Source organism: Hyla sarda, chromosome 4, assembly GCF_029499605.1.
Source record: "Hyla sarda isolate aHylSar1 chromosome 4, aHylSar1.hap1, whole genome shotgun sequence".
Classification (NCBI taxonomy): Eukaryota; Metazoa; Chordata; class Amphibia; order Anura; family Hylidae; genus Hyla; species Hyla sarda.
The window spans coordinates 54,853,217-54,871,735 of NC_079192.1; the positions used below are offsets into that span (position 1 = coordinate 54,853,217).

Below are 18,519 nucleotides of genomic sequence, written 5' to 3' on the forward strand. Positions count from 1 at the left end.
CAGATATGAGATAGATAGATATGAGATAGATAGATATGAGATAGATAGATAGATATGAGATAGATAGATAGATATGAGATAGATAGATATGAGATAGATAGATATGAGATAGATAGATATTAGATAGATAGATATTAGATAGATAGATAGATATTAGATAGATATGAGATAGATAGATATTAGATAGATAGATAGATATGAGATAGATATGAGATAGATAGATAGATATGAGATAGATAGATATGAGATAGATAGATATTAGATAGATATTAGATAGATAGATATTAGATAGATATGAGATAGATAGATATGAGATATATACTCACCTCATCACACAGAGAGCCGATGTTGGCCGTGATGAGCAGGACCCCCAGACTCTCCATGATCCACAGCTTTTATACTGCAGGACACAAGTGACAATTACTACGAATCCCCAACTGTGAAGCACGGGGACAAAAACACACAAATCTTAGGTTCATAGAAATCCCAATAGAATAGGAGGTATCAGTAATGAAAGGTCAGGGGATAGCAAGGGGCACAAGAAGGACTAAGAAGGAAGGAAGACCAAGGACCCACCGGCAAATACACAGGGACAGGCAGGTGTCAGTGCAGAGGAGCAGAGATTAGGCTTTATAAGACACAGCAGGTAAATCGTATGCAAAGTAACACGGGGGCCCATCACTGCTGATCACGGTATTAACTTGTCACTTCCCGGTCAGGACATCCCAGTAATCCAGACTTATCTCCTGGCTTTACAGATGTGGATTCCTCTCAGGATGTGATTGTTCTCCCTCCTTCCTGGCTCAGGTATGTCAGGCCCCTCCTTTACAGGTGTCCCTGCCCCTCCTTTACAGGTGTCCCTGCCCCTCCTTTACAGGTGTCCCTGCCCCTCCTTTACAGGTGTCCCTGCCCCTCTGCTCACATACCTGCCCTCCCTCCAGATTCATCTCATGTAGTCAGAATACACAATTCTTCATCTTCTGCCTGTCATGGTGGATACCTGAGTGTCAGGTTACATGTAGGATTGCCACCTTTCTTGCAAAAAAATACCGGACGTGCTAATTTGCATAATTAATTATATATGCGTGACATCACAGGATACATATATGCGGGGAAAATATTGTCCTATTCAGACCCCCATAACTTTTATATTTCTCCTTATACGGGATCAGCGCCCCGATCTGCAAGTTTTAACAGCACCATTTTTGTTTTGATGTCACTTAATGATCGCTTTTTTTAATTAAATTCGTTACTAACTACAACTCCCAGCATGCCCTGATTCAGCCTGTGGCTCAGCAGCTGCCCCAAATGAAAACTACAACTTCCAGGATGATGGACTATATAGTATTATATAGTATAGGTCAGTGTTTCCCAACAAGGGGTGCGTCCAGCTGTTGCAAAACTACTACTCCCAGCATTCCTGGACAGCCGTTGGGGTGCCTCCAGCTGTTGCAAAACTACAACTCCCAGCATTCCTGGACAGCCGTAGGCTGTCCGGGCATGCTGGGAGTTGTAGTTTTGCAACAGCTGGAGGCGCTCTGGTTGGAAAACACTGGTATAGGTTATGGTACAGCATTCCAGGAGTTGGAGGATTGGTTGGCTAAATACCGGCCATTACATAGCCAGTATTTTTAATACAAAAATACCGTCAGGGATGCCAAAATACCGGCTGTGACGGTAAAATACCGGGCAGGTGGCAACCCTAGCTCCATGACAAAGAAGAATAAAGGCCTGGCAGTTTTGACATATCTACCCCAGCTGTCTATTCTAAAACTACTGTATTAACAGACCTCTCTGGCATACAACAGAACCTGGTTACTGTGACTGCAAAGAACCCTACAGTTGATGCATCTAGCCCCATGTACTAGACCAGTGTTTCCCAACCAGGGTGCCTCCAGCTGTTGCAAAACTACAACTCCCAGCATGCCCGGACAGCCAACGGCTGTCCGGGCATGCTGGGAGTTGTAGTTTTGGAACAGCTGGAGGCACCTCAGGTTGGGAAACACTGACCTATACTATATACTACTATATAGTCCAAAATGCTGGGAGTTGTAGTTTTGCAACAGCTGGAGGCACCTCTGGTTGGGAAACACTGACCTATACTATATACACTACTATATTAGTCCAACATGCTGGAAGTTGTAGTTTTGCAACAGCTGGAGGCACCCCCGGTTGGGAAACACAGACCTATACCATATACACTACTATATAGTACAACATGCTGGGAGTTGTAGTTTTGCAACAGCTGGAGGCACCCCTGGTTGGGAAACACTGACCTATACTATATACTACTATATAGACCAACATGCTGGGAGTTGTAGTTTTGTAACAGCTGGAGGCACCCCTGGTTGGGAAATACTGACCTATACTATATACTACTATATAGTCCAAAATGCTGGGAGTTGTAGTTTTGCAACAGCTGGAGGCACCCCTGGTTGGGAAACACTGACCTATACTATATAGTCCAACATGCTGGAAGTTGTAGTTTTGCAACAGCTGGAGGCACCCCCGGTTGGGAAACACTGACCTATACTATATACTACTAACTAGTCCAACATGCTGGGAGTTGTAGTTTTGAAACAGCTGGAGGCACCCCTGGTTGGGAAACCCTGTACTAGACACTTCCTTGGATCCTTTTCCCGATAGCTGCCATCTCTTAGCCTGTCTATATGTCCATAAACACCATCTCAGTGTTGTCCAAGTTACAAGGCCCAGTCTAGTGACATCACAATCAAGACTTTGTGTGATGTCACCAGTCAACTGTAGAAGGACAAAGGATTGTTGTGACCGAGGCTAAAGACTCTCTTGGTCCACGTACAAGGAACATCTAAACTGTACGACAAGCAATGGGGGAAGATGGCGGTGAAAGATTGTATGAATCCTACTCCTCATCAAGGGTCCAGGTCCACAACCAAGTACATAGTGAGTATCCATGGAACCATAACAGCAAACCCAGACACTCCGTCACAAAGACCTCGTACTAGAAGTCAAAATAAAGGTCACCAACATGAAGACGCTAAAAGGCATCCTGAGGATACCGTAACATCTGGACACCCACTGAAAAGAAGGGCGACACTGGCACTGGACGACCCACCCCTTCCTAAGAAGACCAACATGGATCCAAACCAACCTAATAAGGACCAAGAAGAGATGGACACAACAGAAGATGACACTACAAGCGTAAAGTCTACAACCCCCTCAGCTTGGAGAACAATAGAATCACCAACCACTAGTACCTCCGGAAAAGCAGAACGCCCAAGAACGAAGAAAGTCACGAACAGAAAGAAACTTACCACCCGACGCAAGACTACAACACAAAGGAATAAAAGGAGAACTCCTGTAACCATAGAACAGAAAACCTGGACGGACAGTTCTACCCAGACAGACAACATACCAGAGTCTCCACCAGTCATCCAAGTTACAGACGAGTTTCCGGGATGGTTACGTTTTCTCAGACCCTTCTGGGTCATAAAACAGAACAATCAGGAACCATGGAGGTTGACATGGAAGCTGACTATGTACAGTCCGAAATCCAGGAATAGGGATTCTTCTTAAAAGGTGTTCAGGATTCTTAGAACATCCGAGTGTCTGGTAACTGAGTAAATAATGAGAACACTACTATTAGTTTACATCTTTGAAACCAAATAGGGAAAAAGTCCTAAAACTTACCTATAGGATTCATTCCTGTATATACATTTTACGTGGTATACATATATCTCTCCGTTAAGGGTCTATTCACACGTACAGTATTCTTGATGCGCAGGATTTCAAGCTGTGATCAGTTTACATTGAAATCTGCAGCAGAAAATCCTGCGCATCAAATCTGCGCAGAATACTGTACGTGTGAATAGACCATAAAGGGGTACTCCGCTAGAAATTTATATCTTTTTTAAATCAAAATTAAACAGATTTGTAAATTGCTGAGGGGAAACTGCACATTTTTGGAACATATGGGGTTAATCCCAGGTTAGTGTTTCACTCACCTGTTCCATTTGTTTTGCCCAATATATTCCCCTCCTTTCGGCTTCCTACCATGCATCTGATGAAAGGTCACATGACCTGAAACGCGTCACGCCTGGCACTTTCTCCAAGGATTTTATCCATGTGTTCCACTGAAGTCTTTCCATGTCTATGCTTTTAATGTGACAACATCAAGGTGAAGTTTCTTATCCGCTGGCATCAACCCGTTTTCTTCTTCTAGATTTGTAAATTACTTCTAATTTAAAAATCTTAATCCTTCCAGTACTTATCAGCTGTTGTATGCTCCACAGGAAGTTCTTTTCTTTTTACATTTCCTTTCTGTCTGACCACAGTGCTCTCTGCTGGCACCTCTGTCTGTTTTAGGAACTGTCCAGAGTAGGAGCTTATGTCCTTAGCAAAATTCTCCTGCTCTGGACAGTTCCTGATATGGACAGAAGTGTCAGCAGAGAGCACTGTGGAAAATAAATTTAAAAAGAAGCTGATAAGTACTGGAAGGATTAAGATTTTTAAATAGAAGTAATTTACAAATCTGTTTAATTTTCTGGCACCAGTTCATAAAAAAAAAATTGATTTAAAAAAATTTCACAGGAGTACCCCTTTAAGGAGACCATACATGTTAGACTCAAAGGGGTATTCTAGGATCTTTTTTTTTTATTATTACTATTAATTTTTTAATTGGCTGTGCTACAATGGCTGTACAGTTAGTGTATCTCATAATATAGCATCTGTACCTGTGTGTGATGGTGATTTCGCAAATGAGTGTCGTCTTCCCAAGGTGAAGCAGCCCAAGACATGACATCACTAATCAGGTGTTGAAAGGGAGCATGTCTGTGCTTTAATGGGTGGAGCGACCGCTCAGTGGGAGGGGGATCATTCTCCATGGGGCTGCTGGAAATTGTATTTTTAAGCACAGCACGCATGGATGGGAGCTTAGCTGTGCTGCAATGGGTGAGGTGACTGATGTGTGGGAGGGAAAAGAGTGACCGCACACTTACAAACAAGGAATCCCGGGAGTTTTCGTTGGAGGGAGGGAACTCGAACAGGAAATAAACCTTTCACAAAAAGAGCATTATGGTGGACTCACAACACAGCCATTTAATCCCAAGGCAAGCACGGATCCTTCCTAAGCATGTCCCTTACTGTCTGGAAGGTAAGTACTTAAAGGGGTATTCTGCCCCTAGACATCTTATCCCCTATTCAAAGGATAGGGGATAAGATCTCTGATGGCGGGGGTCCTGCCGCTGGGGCCCCCCGTGATCTATCTGCTGCACCCGGCGTTCATCGGGTGCAGTGTCGGAGGCTCGTGACGTGACTGCCATGCCCCCTCAATGCAAGTCTATGGGAGGGGGCGTGACATCCACCACGCACCCTCCCACAGACGTGCATTGAGGGGGCATGGCTGTGACGTCTTGAGCGGGGTGTGGCCATGACATCGCAAGCCTCCGCCCCGCATCCCAGTCATCCGGCATGTAGCAAAGTTTGCTCCGTGCACCGGATGTCTGGGGTGCTGCAGCCAAGATTGCGGGGGTCCACAGCGGTGGGACCCCCACGATCAGACATCTTATCCCCTATCCTTTGGATGGGGGATAAGATGTACAGGGGCAAAGTACCCCCTTAAGTCACCTTATGTTGGATAACCCCTTTAAACTGGCCAAAGCCACTCCGTTCGGTGGGCCCAGCCAACCATCTGATGTGAGATGTCCTTCTGATGTTCAATCAGCATTTGTGGCGAATTTTCACCATGTCCTAATGTAAGTTCTCAATGATAAAAGTCACCATCAGAGGTGTATGGCATCTCCTTTGGCCCAGCTGAACCAAACATGCAAGTATATGGGGAGGTTTATTAGGAATAGCTGTTGGAAAGTTATTGACAGTATATGGCCAACTTCATGCCTCATGCACTTGGCGGAGCTGTGGCTTCAAAGCATTGAAATGTAGGTACTAGGTGTGTCCCCGTATGGCGGTTTTTTTTTATTGGGGGGGGACAGCACTGGTATGGTGTGAACAGTGGAATTTAACTCTTTGTAAAATTATAACACAAGGTGAGAGTTAAAGGAGTAGTCCAGTTTAGGAAAATTTCAACTTCTGGGGCCCCCGGAAATTCCTGCCCAGTGTCCCGGCTCTCCCCATGCACAGAGCTGTAATGACATGAAGCTGTGGTCGAGACGCCCCCTCTGCGCATTTCTATCGGAGAGACTGAGATACAAGAGTACAGCACATTGGCTCTACCATAATGATGCATGATGGGCGTGTGCCGACCCCCACTCCATGCACGAGGAGGGTGGGAGAGCCATGCAGGAGCTGATACATTTTCCTAAACTGGAGAACCCCTTTAAGCTTTAAAGAGCACTAGGGATGCTGTAATGCTCCATACAACTCAAAGGCAGTACAGGTAATACGTCCAATGTGTTAGAAAGGGAATATACACAGGATGCATCAACAATGCCTGAAAGAGTGGTTCCCCCCCCCTCAGGACTGTCACGTAGGGCTCATTCACACTACCGAATTTTTGCCCAGATATTCGCGGGCAGAGACAAACTGTAGCAGTCACCAGCAGAACAAGCCGGCGCAAGGAGCACATAGAAATGTGCCGACTCCATAGATGACAATGCATTTTCGAGCGGTCTCCCCCATAAGATTGAACAAGTTCATTCTTTCGGCAGAGTCTGGGATCCAGAAATTCCATAATGTGAATGGTGCAGCAGAATCCAAATAAAAACAATGGGAGGCTGATGCACCACATTTTCTGCAGCGGAACTCCGGAGCGAAATTCTGTGACAGAAAATATGTAGTGTGAATGGGTCCTTACTGTAAGAACGGGGGTTAATTCCATTTACCAATTCACAATCTCTAAAGTCAGCCGGAGAGGAGCGCAAAAGCAAATCCTAATGTAGCCTCATAACATCCAACATTTATCTGTAATATGGCGCTCATAGGCCACCATGTGTCCATACTATACATCTGATTTTATATGGCGGTATTCACCTCTGGAATTACTTTTAGGAGACAATACGATGCCTCACAAAGTACAGGGTCCATGCGGGCACCTCTAGGATTCCTTATGTTGTAGCAATGGTTAGCTATATAAAAATGCATGGCGAAAACCGCAAAAGTGTGAACAGACCGACACATAACGGCTGCAATGGAAGAATATAGGACAAATATGTTGTCACTTGGCAAGTGTGTATATGTCCTGAGCGCATACAGCAAATACAGCAGGGGGGTAAAACATTCATAACGCTCAACCTGTATCTCAAACCTCCTCTTATCTACATATTTACTTTAATGCAGTGTTTCCTAAGCAGGGTGCCTCCAGCTGCTGCAAAACTACAATTCCCAGCATGCAAAAATACAATTTCCAGCAACAGCTGGAGGCTTCCCGGTTGGGAAACACTGCTTCAATGTACTGTATGTACCTGGAGGTTTCCTTTAAGTAAGTGGTTGAACCTCAGTAGAACAACATGCAGCTGCCATAGCTAAATTTGGACATTTTCTCTGAGTAAGTTCCCTGCAGCCATCCCAGCCCGAGCTTCTATCGTATTTACCTCTTCCCCCCCCGCCATCCCATGTATACAGGAACGATATACGTACCGCCATATACTGTAAACACTTCCTGGTGTTTCCACATGTTATTTTACATTTCGTGACAAAGTTGAAGAAGGGGGCGGGAGGATTCATTTACAACAGAAAACTCTTTATTTCCTGTCCTTGAAAGAGCAAGAAGGAGTTAACCCCTAAAGGCCCACTGGCCTCACCAGTGTGAGGAACCTAGAGATGTGTATATACAGTACAATGCTAAGTATATAACACTCTGGAACTAACTGTAATGATTATAATCTAATTTAGAATTCAGAGAAATAATTTGTAAATTATTTGTAACTTTACAACTTCTATAGGTTTTTGTTTAGCCCCCCTAAAATGAGTTGTATACTGCGCCCTGTGGTGGTATAATGTGGGCTGTACTTGCCACAATATGGCGCTATAATATACAGTCTTTCCCAGACAGGGTGCCTCCATCTGTTACAAAACTACAACTCCCAGCATGTCTTTGGCTGTCCGGGCATGCTGGGAGTTGTGGTTTTGCAACAGCTGGAGGCACCCTGGTTGGAAAACACTGATACAGGCTAAAAATGACAAGTGGAGGGCCCTAGTTTGCTTGCTGACCTACACACACACACCTACCTATTTTAGATCTACCTACTGTATATATTGTAATATATATTATATATACACACACACACACATTATATTATATACACATACATACATACACATGTTTATTCCCTTTGTGTTTATTGGAACTAAACCAAAAAAGGGAGGAAAAAAGCAAATTGGACATAATGACACCAAACTTCAAAAATGGGCTGGACAAAATTATTGGCACCCTTAACTTAATATTTGGTTGCACTTGCTTTGAAATCAGTTGCTTCCTATAACCATCAATAAGCTTCTTACACCTCTCAGCCGGAATGTTGGACCACTCTTCCTTTGCAAACTGCTCCAGGTCTCTCATATTGGAAGGCGCCTTTTCCCAACAGCAATTTTAAGATCTCTCCACAGGTGTTCAATGGGATTTAGATCTGGACTCATTGCTGCCACTGCAGAACTCTCCAGCGCTTTGTTGCCATCCATTTCTGGGGGCTTTTTGACGTATGTTTGGGGTCATTGTCCTGCTGGAAGACCCAAGATCTCGGACGCAAACCCAGCTTTCTGACACTGGGCTGTACAGTGTGACCCAAAATCCATTGGTAATCCTCAGATTTCATGATGCCTTGTACACATTCAAGGCCCCCAGTGCCAGAGGCAGCAAAACAACCCAAAACATCATTGAACCTCCACCATATTTCACTGTAGGTACTGTGTTCTTTTCTTTGTAGGCCTCATTCTGTTTTCAGTAAACAGTAGAATGTTGGGCTTTACCAAAAAGCTCTATCCTGGTCTCATCTGTCGACAAGATGTTTTCCCAGAAGAATTTTGGCTTACTCAAGTCCATTTTGGCAAAATGTAGTCTTGCTTTTTTATGTCTGTGTCAGCAATGGGGTCCTCTTGGGTCTCCTGCCATAGTGTTTCATTTCATTTAAATGTTGATGGATAGTTCTCACAGACACTGATGCTCCCTGAGCCTGCAGGACAGCTTGAATGTCTTTGGAACTTGTTTGGGGCTGCTTATCCCCCATCCGGACTATCCTGCGTTGACACCTTTCATCAATTTTTCTCTTCCGTCCACACCCAGGGAGATTATCTACAGTGCCATGGGTTGCAAACTTCTTGATAATGTTGCGCACTGTGGACAAAGGCAAATCTAGATCTCTGGAGATGGACTTATAACCAGGAGATTGTTGATATTTTTCCACAATTTTGGTTCTCAAGTCCTCAGACATGTCTCTTCCCCTCTTTCTTTTGTCCATGCTTAGTGTGGCACACACAGACACACAATGTAAAGACTAAGTGAACTTCTCTCCTTTTTATCTGCTTTCAGGCGAGATTTTTATATTGCCCACACCTGTTACTTGCCCCAGGTGAGTTTAAAGGAGCATCACATGCTTGAAACAATCTTATTTTTCCACAGTTTTAAAAGAGTGTCAATAGTTTTGTCCAGACCATTTTTGGAGTTTGGTGACATTATGTCCAATTTGCTTTTTTTCCTCCCTTTTTTGGTTTAGTTCCAATAAACACAAAGGGAATAAACATGTGTATAGCAAAACATGTGTTACTGCAATCTTTTTCTGTGAGAAATACTTCATTTTCTAGAACAATTTCAGGGGTGCCAACATTTACGGCCATGACTGTATAGGTGTGTGATAGATATAGAGATATAAATGTAGACAGAGATGAGAAATACTTCATTTTCTTGAAACATGAAGCCTGAGCTCCACAAGACCTGTGAAGGTGTCCTATGGTATCTGACCCAAAGTGCATTAGCAGCGGATCCTATAAGTTCTATAAGTTGTGGGGTGCGGCCTCCACGGATCAGACTTGTTTTTTTCCAGCACCTTCCAGCACCTTCCATAGATGATCAATCAGACCGAGATTTAGGGAATTTAGAAACCAAGTCCCCATCTTAGGGTGCATTCACATCACGATTTTACCATCCTATTTCTTCTCAAGATTTTTTACTTTGAAATCGTACAAATCTGCACGCCAAGTCGTATCCATTGACTTCCATTCATTAATAATAGAAAACATATGCATCAGTTTTGATCCGCATCTGATTTTGCACAATTTAAGATCGGAGGTAAAATCGTGGTTGACCACGATTTTTTGTCCAGATTCTAAATCTGATCAAAATCGTGTCTGGTTTTTATTATTATTATTGATGTCTATGTAAATCGCATGGAATCGTGTGACTGTGCGATTCTGTCAGATTAATCGCACACGATTTTTTAGTACGCATGCGCAGTAGATTTCAAAACATATACACTTAAAGGGGTATTCCAGGAAAAAACTTTTTTATATTTATCAACTGGCTCCAGAAAGTTAAACAGATTTGTAAATTACTTCTATTAAAAAATCTTAATCCTTTCAGTACTTATGAGCTTCTGAAGTTAAGGTTGTTCTTTTCTGTCTAAGTCCTCTCTGATGACACCTGTCTCGGGAAACACCCAGTTTAGAAGCAAATCCCCACAGCAAACCTTTTCTAAACTGGGCGTTTCCCGAGACAGGTGTCATCAGAGAGGACTTAGACAGAAAAGAACAACCTTAAAGGGGTACTCCGGTGAAAACCTTTTTTCTTTTAAATCAACTGGTGGCAGAAAGTTAAACATATTTGTAAATTACTTCTATCAAAAAGTCATAATCCTTCCTGTACTTATTAGCTGCTGAATACTACAGAGGAAATTCTTTTCTTTTTGGAATACTCTCTGATGACATCACAAGCACAGTTCTCTCTGCTGACTTTATTATAATAATAATAATAATGCTTTATTTATTGTTGTCCTTTGTGGTATTTGAACCCAAGTCCCCAGCACTGCAAGGCAGCAGTGCTAAACACTGAGCCACCATGCTGCCCTTAGCATACTTCTGCATGGTTGCTAAAATGGACAGAGATGTCAGCAGAGAGCACTGTGGTCATGATGTCATCAGTGTTCCAAAAAGAAAGGAATTTCCTCTGAAGCATTCAGCAGCTAATAAATACTGGAAGGATTAAGATTTTTTAATACAAGTAATTTAAAAATATGTTCAACTTTCTGCCACCAGTTGATTTAAAAGAAAAACAGGTTTTCACCCGAGTACCCCTTTAACTTCAGAAGCTCATAAGTCTGAAAGGATTAAGATTTTTTTAATAGAAGTAATTTACAAATCTGTTTAATCTGGAGCCAGTTGATATATATATATATATATATATATATATATATATATATATAAAAAGTTTTTTCCTGGAATACCCCTTTAACTTTATTGCCATTGGCATACCTATTAATTTAAAAAAAAAGGATCAGATTTTTTATTGAAAATCGGATGGATCTTTCATCTGTACGATTTTTGGATACAATTTTTAAATCGAATAGCAAATAAAATTTTTGCATACGATTTTTTGCAATCCGATTCTGTCCGATTTTACGGTCCGATAATCGGATGGTTAAATAGTGATGTGAACCGAGCCTTAATCTGATCCCAGTCATTAAGATATAATTTGGCCCACGGAATGGTCGAACAGATCCTTACACTTGCCCCTTTTTTTCTGCTTCCAACACATCAACTCCCCAAACTGATCACTTGCGGCCCAATATATCCCATCCCATCAGGCGCCATTGTCACAATATAATCATTGTTATTCCGTTTGTCAGCCAGTGGTTTTAGGGTTATGGCCAATGCATAAAATATACATACATGACCACAGGAAGTCTGCTAAGTAGCTATATATTTGACATTTAAATTGTGTCTATACGTAAGTGCAGGGTAGCAGTATTTTCGGCACATACATACGTTTCCTGTCGGGATACATGCAAATCCAGCGGCTCTAAATTCAAGCGTAGCAATAGCTGTTGGATAGTAAAGAAAAAGGTGACTAGATTTATAGGGAAACAATACACATCACAATGCACTAGTGCCCAAGTTTCCAAACTATGGACCTCCAGCTGTTGCAAATCTACAACTTCCAGCATGCACGGACAGCCGTTGGCTGTCCGTGCATGCAGGCAGTTGTAGTTTGCAACAGCTGGAGGTCCAGTGCTTGGAGACCTAGGCACTAGTGAATCCTAGAAGTACATTACTCTTAAAAGGGGTACTCCGGTGAAAACCTTTTTTCTTTTAAATCAACTGGTGCCAGAAAGTTAAACATATTTGTAAATTAATTGTATTAAAAAATCTTAATCCTTCCAGTACTTATTAGCTGCTGAATACTACAGAGGAAATTCCTCTCTTTTTGGAACACAGTGCTCTCTGCCGACATCTCTGTCCATTGTAGCAACCATGCATAACAGATGTATGCTAAGGGCAGCATAGTGGCTCAGTGGTTAGCACTGCTGCCTTGCAATGCTGGGGACTTGGGTTCAAATCCCACTAAGGACAACAATAAATAAATAAATAAAGACTTATTATAATTATTATAATAACGTCAGCAGAGAGCACTGTGCTCGTGATGTCATCAGAGCATTCCAAAAAGAAAAGAATTTGCTCTGTAGTATTCAGCAGCTAATAAGTACAGGAAGGATTAAGATTTTTTTAATAGAAGTAATTTATAAATCTGATTAACTTTCCGGAGCCAGTTGATTTAAAAGAAAAAAAGGTTTTCACCGGAGTACCCCTTTAACATGGATGTGTTCAAAGTATTTGAAAAACCAATCTGCAATACCAGACTCAACCCATAGACCAGGGTGGTGCTGTTTCCAGAACAGAACAAACAAGCTTTGTCTAACTTGCAGCATCATGGAAATCTCTTCTCCTGGATCTCTATGGTTCACAAAGGGTCACACGAGATCCTGAGCTGTCCAGAAATACCTGCTTTGCTACATCGTTCATTTCGACCTGTCAGACCCAAGGCAAATAATGTTTTGGGAAAGAAGAATGATCTACCCAAATCTTCAGGTGTGGATAAATACAAAGACAACTCCCCATTGAGTCATCAACACTGCCAATGGGTTACACCACTTGGGTATCTTTGGTGCTTCCATAGTAATGAATAGAGTGTGTCGTCTTCAGCTCCAGAATGCATGGCAAGCTGGGGCCCCATTCTGACCACTGGGACCCCCCTGCAATCAAACACTTATGCTTCAAAGGGGTACTACGGTGGAAATTTTATTTATTTATTTTTTTAAATCTACTGGTGCCAGAAAGTTAAACCGGTTTGTAAATTAATTCTATTTAAAAATCTTAACCCTTCCAGTACTTATCTGCTGTATGCTCCACAGGAAGTTCTTTTCTTTTTTGAATTTCCTTTCTGTCTGACCACAGTTTTCTCTACTGACACCTCTGTCCATCTCAGGAACTGTCCAGAGTAGGAGCAAATCCCCATAGCAAACCTCTCCTGCTCTGGACAATTCTTGACATGGACAGAGGTGTCAGCAGAGAGCACTGTGGTCAGACTGAAAAGAAATTCAAACAGAAAAGAACTCGCTCTGTAGCATACAGCAGCTGATAAGTACTGGAAGGATTAAGATTTTTAAATAGAATTAATTTACAAATCTGTATAACTTTCTAGCACCAGTTGATTTATAAAAAAAAATAAATAAATAAAAAGTTTTCCACTGGAGTAACCCTTTAACGGTCTATTCACGCGTACAGTATTCTGCGCAGATTTGATGCGAAGGATTTCCAGCTGTGTTCAGTCATTCAGTTTACATTGAAATCTGCAGCAGAAAATCTGCACAGAATACTGTACGTGTGAATAGACCATAAAGCTGTGTAAAGTGAGCGGTTGCTGTGCAGTGTATCCCTAAAAAGGAAGAAAGAACTGGTTTGTCCGGCACCACTGGTATTGAAGGCAGAAATATGGTGCAATAGGTGGAGGCAATCACTGTATAAACCTGTAATGATGCTGTAGTGTTTCTCTCAAGGTGGTGCTGTAATCCATTGAAACCAAGCAGTAAATACAAGTAGTAGAAAGAAGCGGGATGGAAAACGCACTAACCAGGGAACTTGCCGAGAAGAACGAATTCTTTTATTCAGAGCGTGCTGTACAAGCTTGAAAGACAGGTGCACAGGGAGCTGTAGGTGGAAACAGGCAGGGGGCGGCAACTAGTTTCGCGCACGTGGGCGCTTCCTCTGGCTCGCACCCTGGTGAGTGCGTTTTCCATCCCGTTTCTTTCTACTACTTGTAAACTTGTCAGGCGTAAGCTCAAAACAGAATTACTTTTCAGAGAAGTCTGTGGCTGCCATGAAGGGTATCCCTAGCAACTTAAAAAGAATCTGTCATAATGACAATGCCATCCAATATGCAGGCATGTTATAGAGCAAGAGGAGCTGAGCAGATGATATATATAGTGTTGTAAAAATGTTATAGAGCAGATGATATATAGTGTTGTAAACATGGTATAGAGCAGGAGGAGCTGAGCAGATGATATATGAAGTGTTGTAAACATGTTATAGAGCAGAAGGAGCTGAGCAGATTATATATATATTGTTGTAAACATGTTATAGAGCAGGAGGAGCTGAGCAGATTATATATATATTGTTGTAAACATGTTCTAGAGCAGGAGGAGCTGAGCAGATGATATATGAAGTGTTGTAAACATGTTATAGAGCAGAAGGAGCTGAGCAGATTATATATATATTGTTGTAAACATGTTATAGAGCAGGAGGAGCTGAGCAGATACATAGTGTTGTAGACATGTTCTAAAGCAGGATGAGCTGAGAAGATTGATTCTTTCATTTTTGAAAAGGCCACTGAGAAATGAAAGAAGTGATCTGATTGGTTGCTATGGGCAACTCGGCAACTTTACCTCTGGACAGGTTTTGATAAATCGCCCTCAGTGTTGTAGACATGTTATGGAGCAGGAGGAGCTGAGCAGATGATATATAGAGTTGTAGACATGTTATAGAGCAGGAGAGGCAGAGCAGATGATGTATAGTGTTGTAGACATGTTATAGAGCATAAGGAGCTGAGCAGATTATATATAGTTTTATGAGAAAATGATATGGCTGATTATTCTGGGCTAAAGGGTCAGTTAAGCGGTCCTACTTGTTGACTGCAAGCTGTGTTAAGGGTGAATATAGAGATTCGATGGTCGAGTAGGACCACCCACTTGACTACAGAATGAGCAGAAATTTACACGAATAGAGCGACAATGTATCCTGGAATGTATCCTTTTCCCATAAAACTATATATAAAACAGCTCAGCTCCACCTTCTGTATAACATGCCGCCTACAGACTGGACTGAGGATTCTTACATCATAAATCCTCAAGCCAATGGATAGAGCAGGGCTTCCCAACCAGGGTGCCTCCAGCTGTTGCAAAACTCCAACTCCCAACATGCCCGGACAGCCGAAGGCTGTCCGGGCATGTTGGGAGTTGTAGTTCTGCAACAGCTGGAGGCACCTTGGTTGGGAAACACTGGGATAGAGTGTTAGCAGAGGAACAAGCAGATAAACCACTTGGGAGAATCATTTTTTTGCCAAGATTTTTTTTATTTATTTCATTGACCTTATAAAAACAAAAACAAGGAACGTGGCCCAGGGCCCATGCAGGACGTGTGTAACAGATAAAAAGGGAGGCACATGTCTCATTCAGTATGATGTCTGAGGAAGGGGGGTTTCAAACACAGCGGTATCATTAACCTCCCTCATATTTTTTGGCTTAAAAAAAGGATTGTTGGAGCGGGTCACCGACCATCTTCCATATTAGCAAGACGCGGAGAGTTGAATGAACGTGAACGGATGAGGCTTTGTAAGTGATCATAAATACGGCTTTGAAGGAAAAGCTGGGTATTGGAAAGTTTCGGCCACAACATAACACGAGGTCTGAGCCTTGTGGGCTTCACTAGAATTCCTGCAGGTGATCAGGTCCTGTAACCTTGGTTCTCGGGCAAGTTCTAATGGATGGGGGCGGGGGGGGGGGGGGGGGGGGTGGGTTGTCCATTTTTGGCGGCGCCAGTATATTTTATATCTGGCGGCCTGTAACAATGCAAAGTCTCACAGAACAAGTAACTCTTGAAATGACCCTTTAGGTTCTGTGAGACAATATCTGAGGATTGGAAACATTCGTAAAAAAGGCCTTCAGGCCGTAACTGAGATGAAACAGAGTCACAAGCCTCATGAAACAGATCTGTGGTTCATAGACCACCACCCTCCTAACTGATCCCACGGGTGCAACCAGCACCCAATAAATGCCCCTTGCCTCCTACTATCACAGTTCTTCATGGACTGATGAATCCAGACTGACTCCATGTTGTGTGTTCCCTCGGCCCTCACTTCATGGCTTGGATTTCGGCGGCTCAGAGTCTCCTTCCTGTGGTGGTGTGGAGCAGCAGTGTAGACCAGAACAGAGCCTGCTCCCCCATGCTGGGGCTTACGAGCGACTTCGGTTCTCCTGGTTTCCAGAGATGATACGACTGTACAACTTTTGTTGTTCCTCTTTAAATACATCTTTGACCTTGTCACGTTTTAGCCCTCCATCCCTTAATGAAATGAAAAAATAATAATAATATTTGAGAATTAGGGATTTGTCATAAAAAGGTGCAGAGAACAATGTTAAGTGATATTTCTGGCTTACCAAAGTAGATCGACAAGTCCCCCCTGCCGGGCGATGGCAGACTTCACCCGGTTTGCAAATTGGACTGCGTCTTCATTTTCCTGTAAGGTCATAAAAATAAAACTAAGACTGGACAGGTAAGAGTATCTTCCCCATTTATAAGGTGAGGGCATATAACTAGGATATGAATTCAGGTAGAAGACAGACATGGTGCACATCTACAATCTTGTATAATGATCTAATTGCTTCTCAGCATAATTTCAAAAACTAACAGGTTGTTAGTATACGTTTTGATCAAAAAGTACAAAGCCCACTCGCCACGTCAAGGCCACCTATTTAGAGTGGGTCCCCAATGTCCCTAGCATAAAATGGCTTAGCACTGGGCGGCGACCACCACCGCCGCGACACCAGTGCCCACAGGGGGAACGACCCACTCGCAGAGCGGCCCCAATGCCACTCAAACCAGTCCATGGGTCGCACCTCCCCGCAGACACGGTGCCACAGCAGCAACGGACGCCGCACAGCACCACACCAGTGTGAACAGGATGTTACAGCACACTTACCATGCTCTCCCAGTCAAACTGGGAGTCTGCCAGGAAAGAAAAGGCCCATGTGTAGCTAACTACTACTTATATAGGGTTGGGCTGAGGGGGTGGGGAAGAGTGCAAACAACATGTTCAAACAAAAAAAAAAAAAAAAGAGGGGATAGAAAACACAATGTGAATTCAGGTAGAACACAGACATGGTGCACATCTACAATCTTGCACAATGATCTGATTGCTTCTCAGCATAATATCAAAAACTAACAGGTTGTTAGTATATACGTTTTGATCAAAAAGTACAAAGCCCACTGGTGTGGTGCTGTGCGGCGTCTGTTGCTGCCGTGGCGCTGTGTCTGCGGGGAGGTGCGACCCATGGACTGGTTTGAGTGGCATTGGGGCCGCTCTGCCAGTGGGTCGTTCCCCCTGTGGGCACTGGTGTTGCGGCGGTGGTGGTCGCCGCTCAGTGCTACGCCATTTTATGCTAGGGACCCACTCTAAATAGGTGGCCTTGACGTGGCGAGTGGGCTTTGTACTTTTTGATCAAAACGTATATACTAACAACCTGCTAGTTTTTGAAATTATGCTGAGAAGCAATCAGATCATTGTGCAAGATTGTAGATGTGCGACCATGTCTGTATTCTACCTGAATTCATAACACTAGGATATGGTATCACCTTTGATCAATGTGGGACGACTACCAATCTTAAATGGGCACTGTCACCAACATTTTTTTTCTTGGTATGTTGTAGTACTTATGTACTACTACAACATCTCTCTAATATAGTAAAAAAAAAATATTTTTTTTTATTAAAATGGTTTAATTTCCATTTGAAAACTGGCCACTAGGGGTCTCCCTCCTAGTGGCTGGCTGCAGGCTGCACGCTCCAATTTGGACTGATGCCAGCCGGGCATCAGTCCCAATTCATTCAGCCTGCGCTCGCTCACTGCCTGTCAGACAGACGGGAGCGAACGCTGGTGAAAGCGGGGCTTGAGCGCATTGGCTCCCTAGCGTCGCGCGGGCCCGACATATATGCGCGGAAGCACGCAGTGCTGTTTTGGACTTGTTATACGGAGCTGTAAGGGATTGGGTAGTGCGGCCATGATTTTATAGGGAGTTTTTTGGAGGCGGGGGAAGCGATTTGCACTGTGGCCGTGGTCTTATAAGGAACTCTGGATGGGGGGGGGGGGGAGCTGGTTGCACCAGTTACAAAGATTGTTTTCAGCACAGGGTGCCTCTAGTTATTTCACTACTGTAACTCCCAGCATGCCCTGACAGCCAATAGATGTCAGGGCAAGCTGGGAGTTGTAGTGGTGGAACAGCTGGAGGCACCCTGTTATTATTTGAACTTAAGGGCGGAAGTCGGCCC

The 18,519-nt window shown here is 43.2% G+C and overlaps 2 protein-coding genes across 3 annotated transcripts in view; both read right to left on the reverse strand.

Annotated features, from left to right (window-relative positions):
* Nucleotides 1-3,533, reverse strand: part of LOC130367944 (inositol polyphosphate-5-phosphatase A-like) — a 56,507-nt gene extending 52,974 nt beyond the window's left edge. Inside the window, exons 1-2 of one of the 2 annotated variants that reach the window (XM_056570994.1) lie at nucleotides 3,395-3,533; nucleotides 327-400 (exon numbers count right to left, since the gene is read on the reverse strand). In XM_056570994.1, the coding sequence (XP_056426969.1) occupies nucleotides 327-383 (57 nt within the window). In that variant the 5' untranslated portion in view covers nucleotides 384-400; nucleotides 3,395-3,533. Of the gene's footprint in view, nucleotides 1-326; nucleotides 420-3,394 lie in introns of those variants that run through there. The other variant, XM_056570995.1, reaches the window with a different exon arrangement.
* Nucleotides 3,534-15,968: 12,435 nt separating this feature from the next.
* GPAT4 (glycerol-3-phosphate acyltransferase 4) overlaps nucleotides 15,969-18,519 on the reverse strand; it is a 30,346-nt gene continuing 27,795 nt past the window's right edge. Inside the window, exons 12-13 of the mRNA XM_056570999.1 lie at nucleotides 16,632-16,711; nucleotides 15,969-16,536 (exon numbers count right to left, since the gene is read on the reverse strand). Coding sequence (XP_056426974.1) covers nucleotides 16,428-16,536; nucleotides 16,632-16,711 — 189 coding nt within the window. The 3' untranslated portion in view covers nucleotides 15,969-16,427. The remainder of the gene's footprint in view (nucleotides 16,537-16,631; nucleotides 16,712-18,519) is intronic.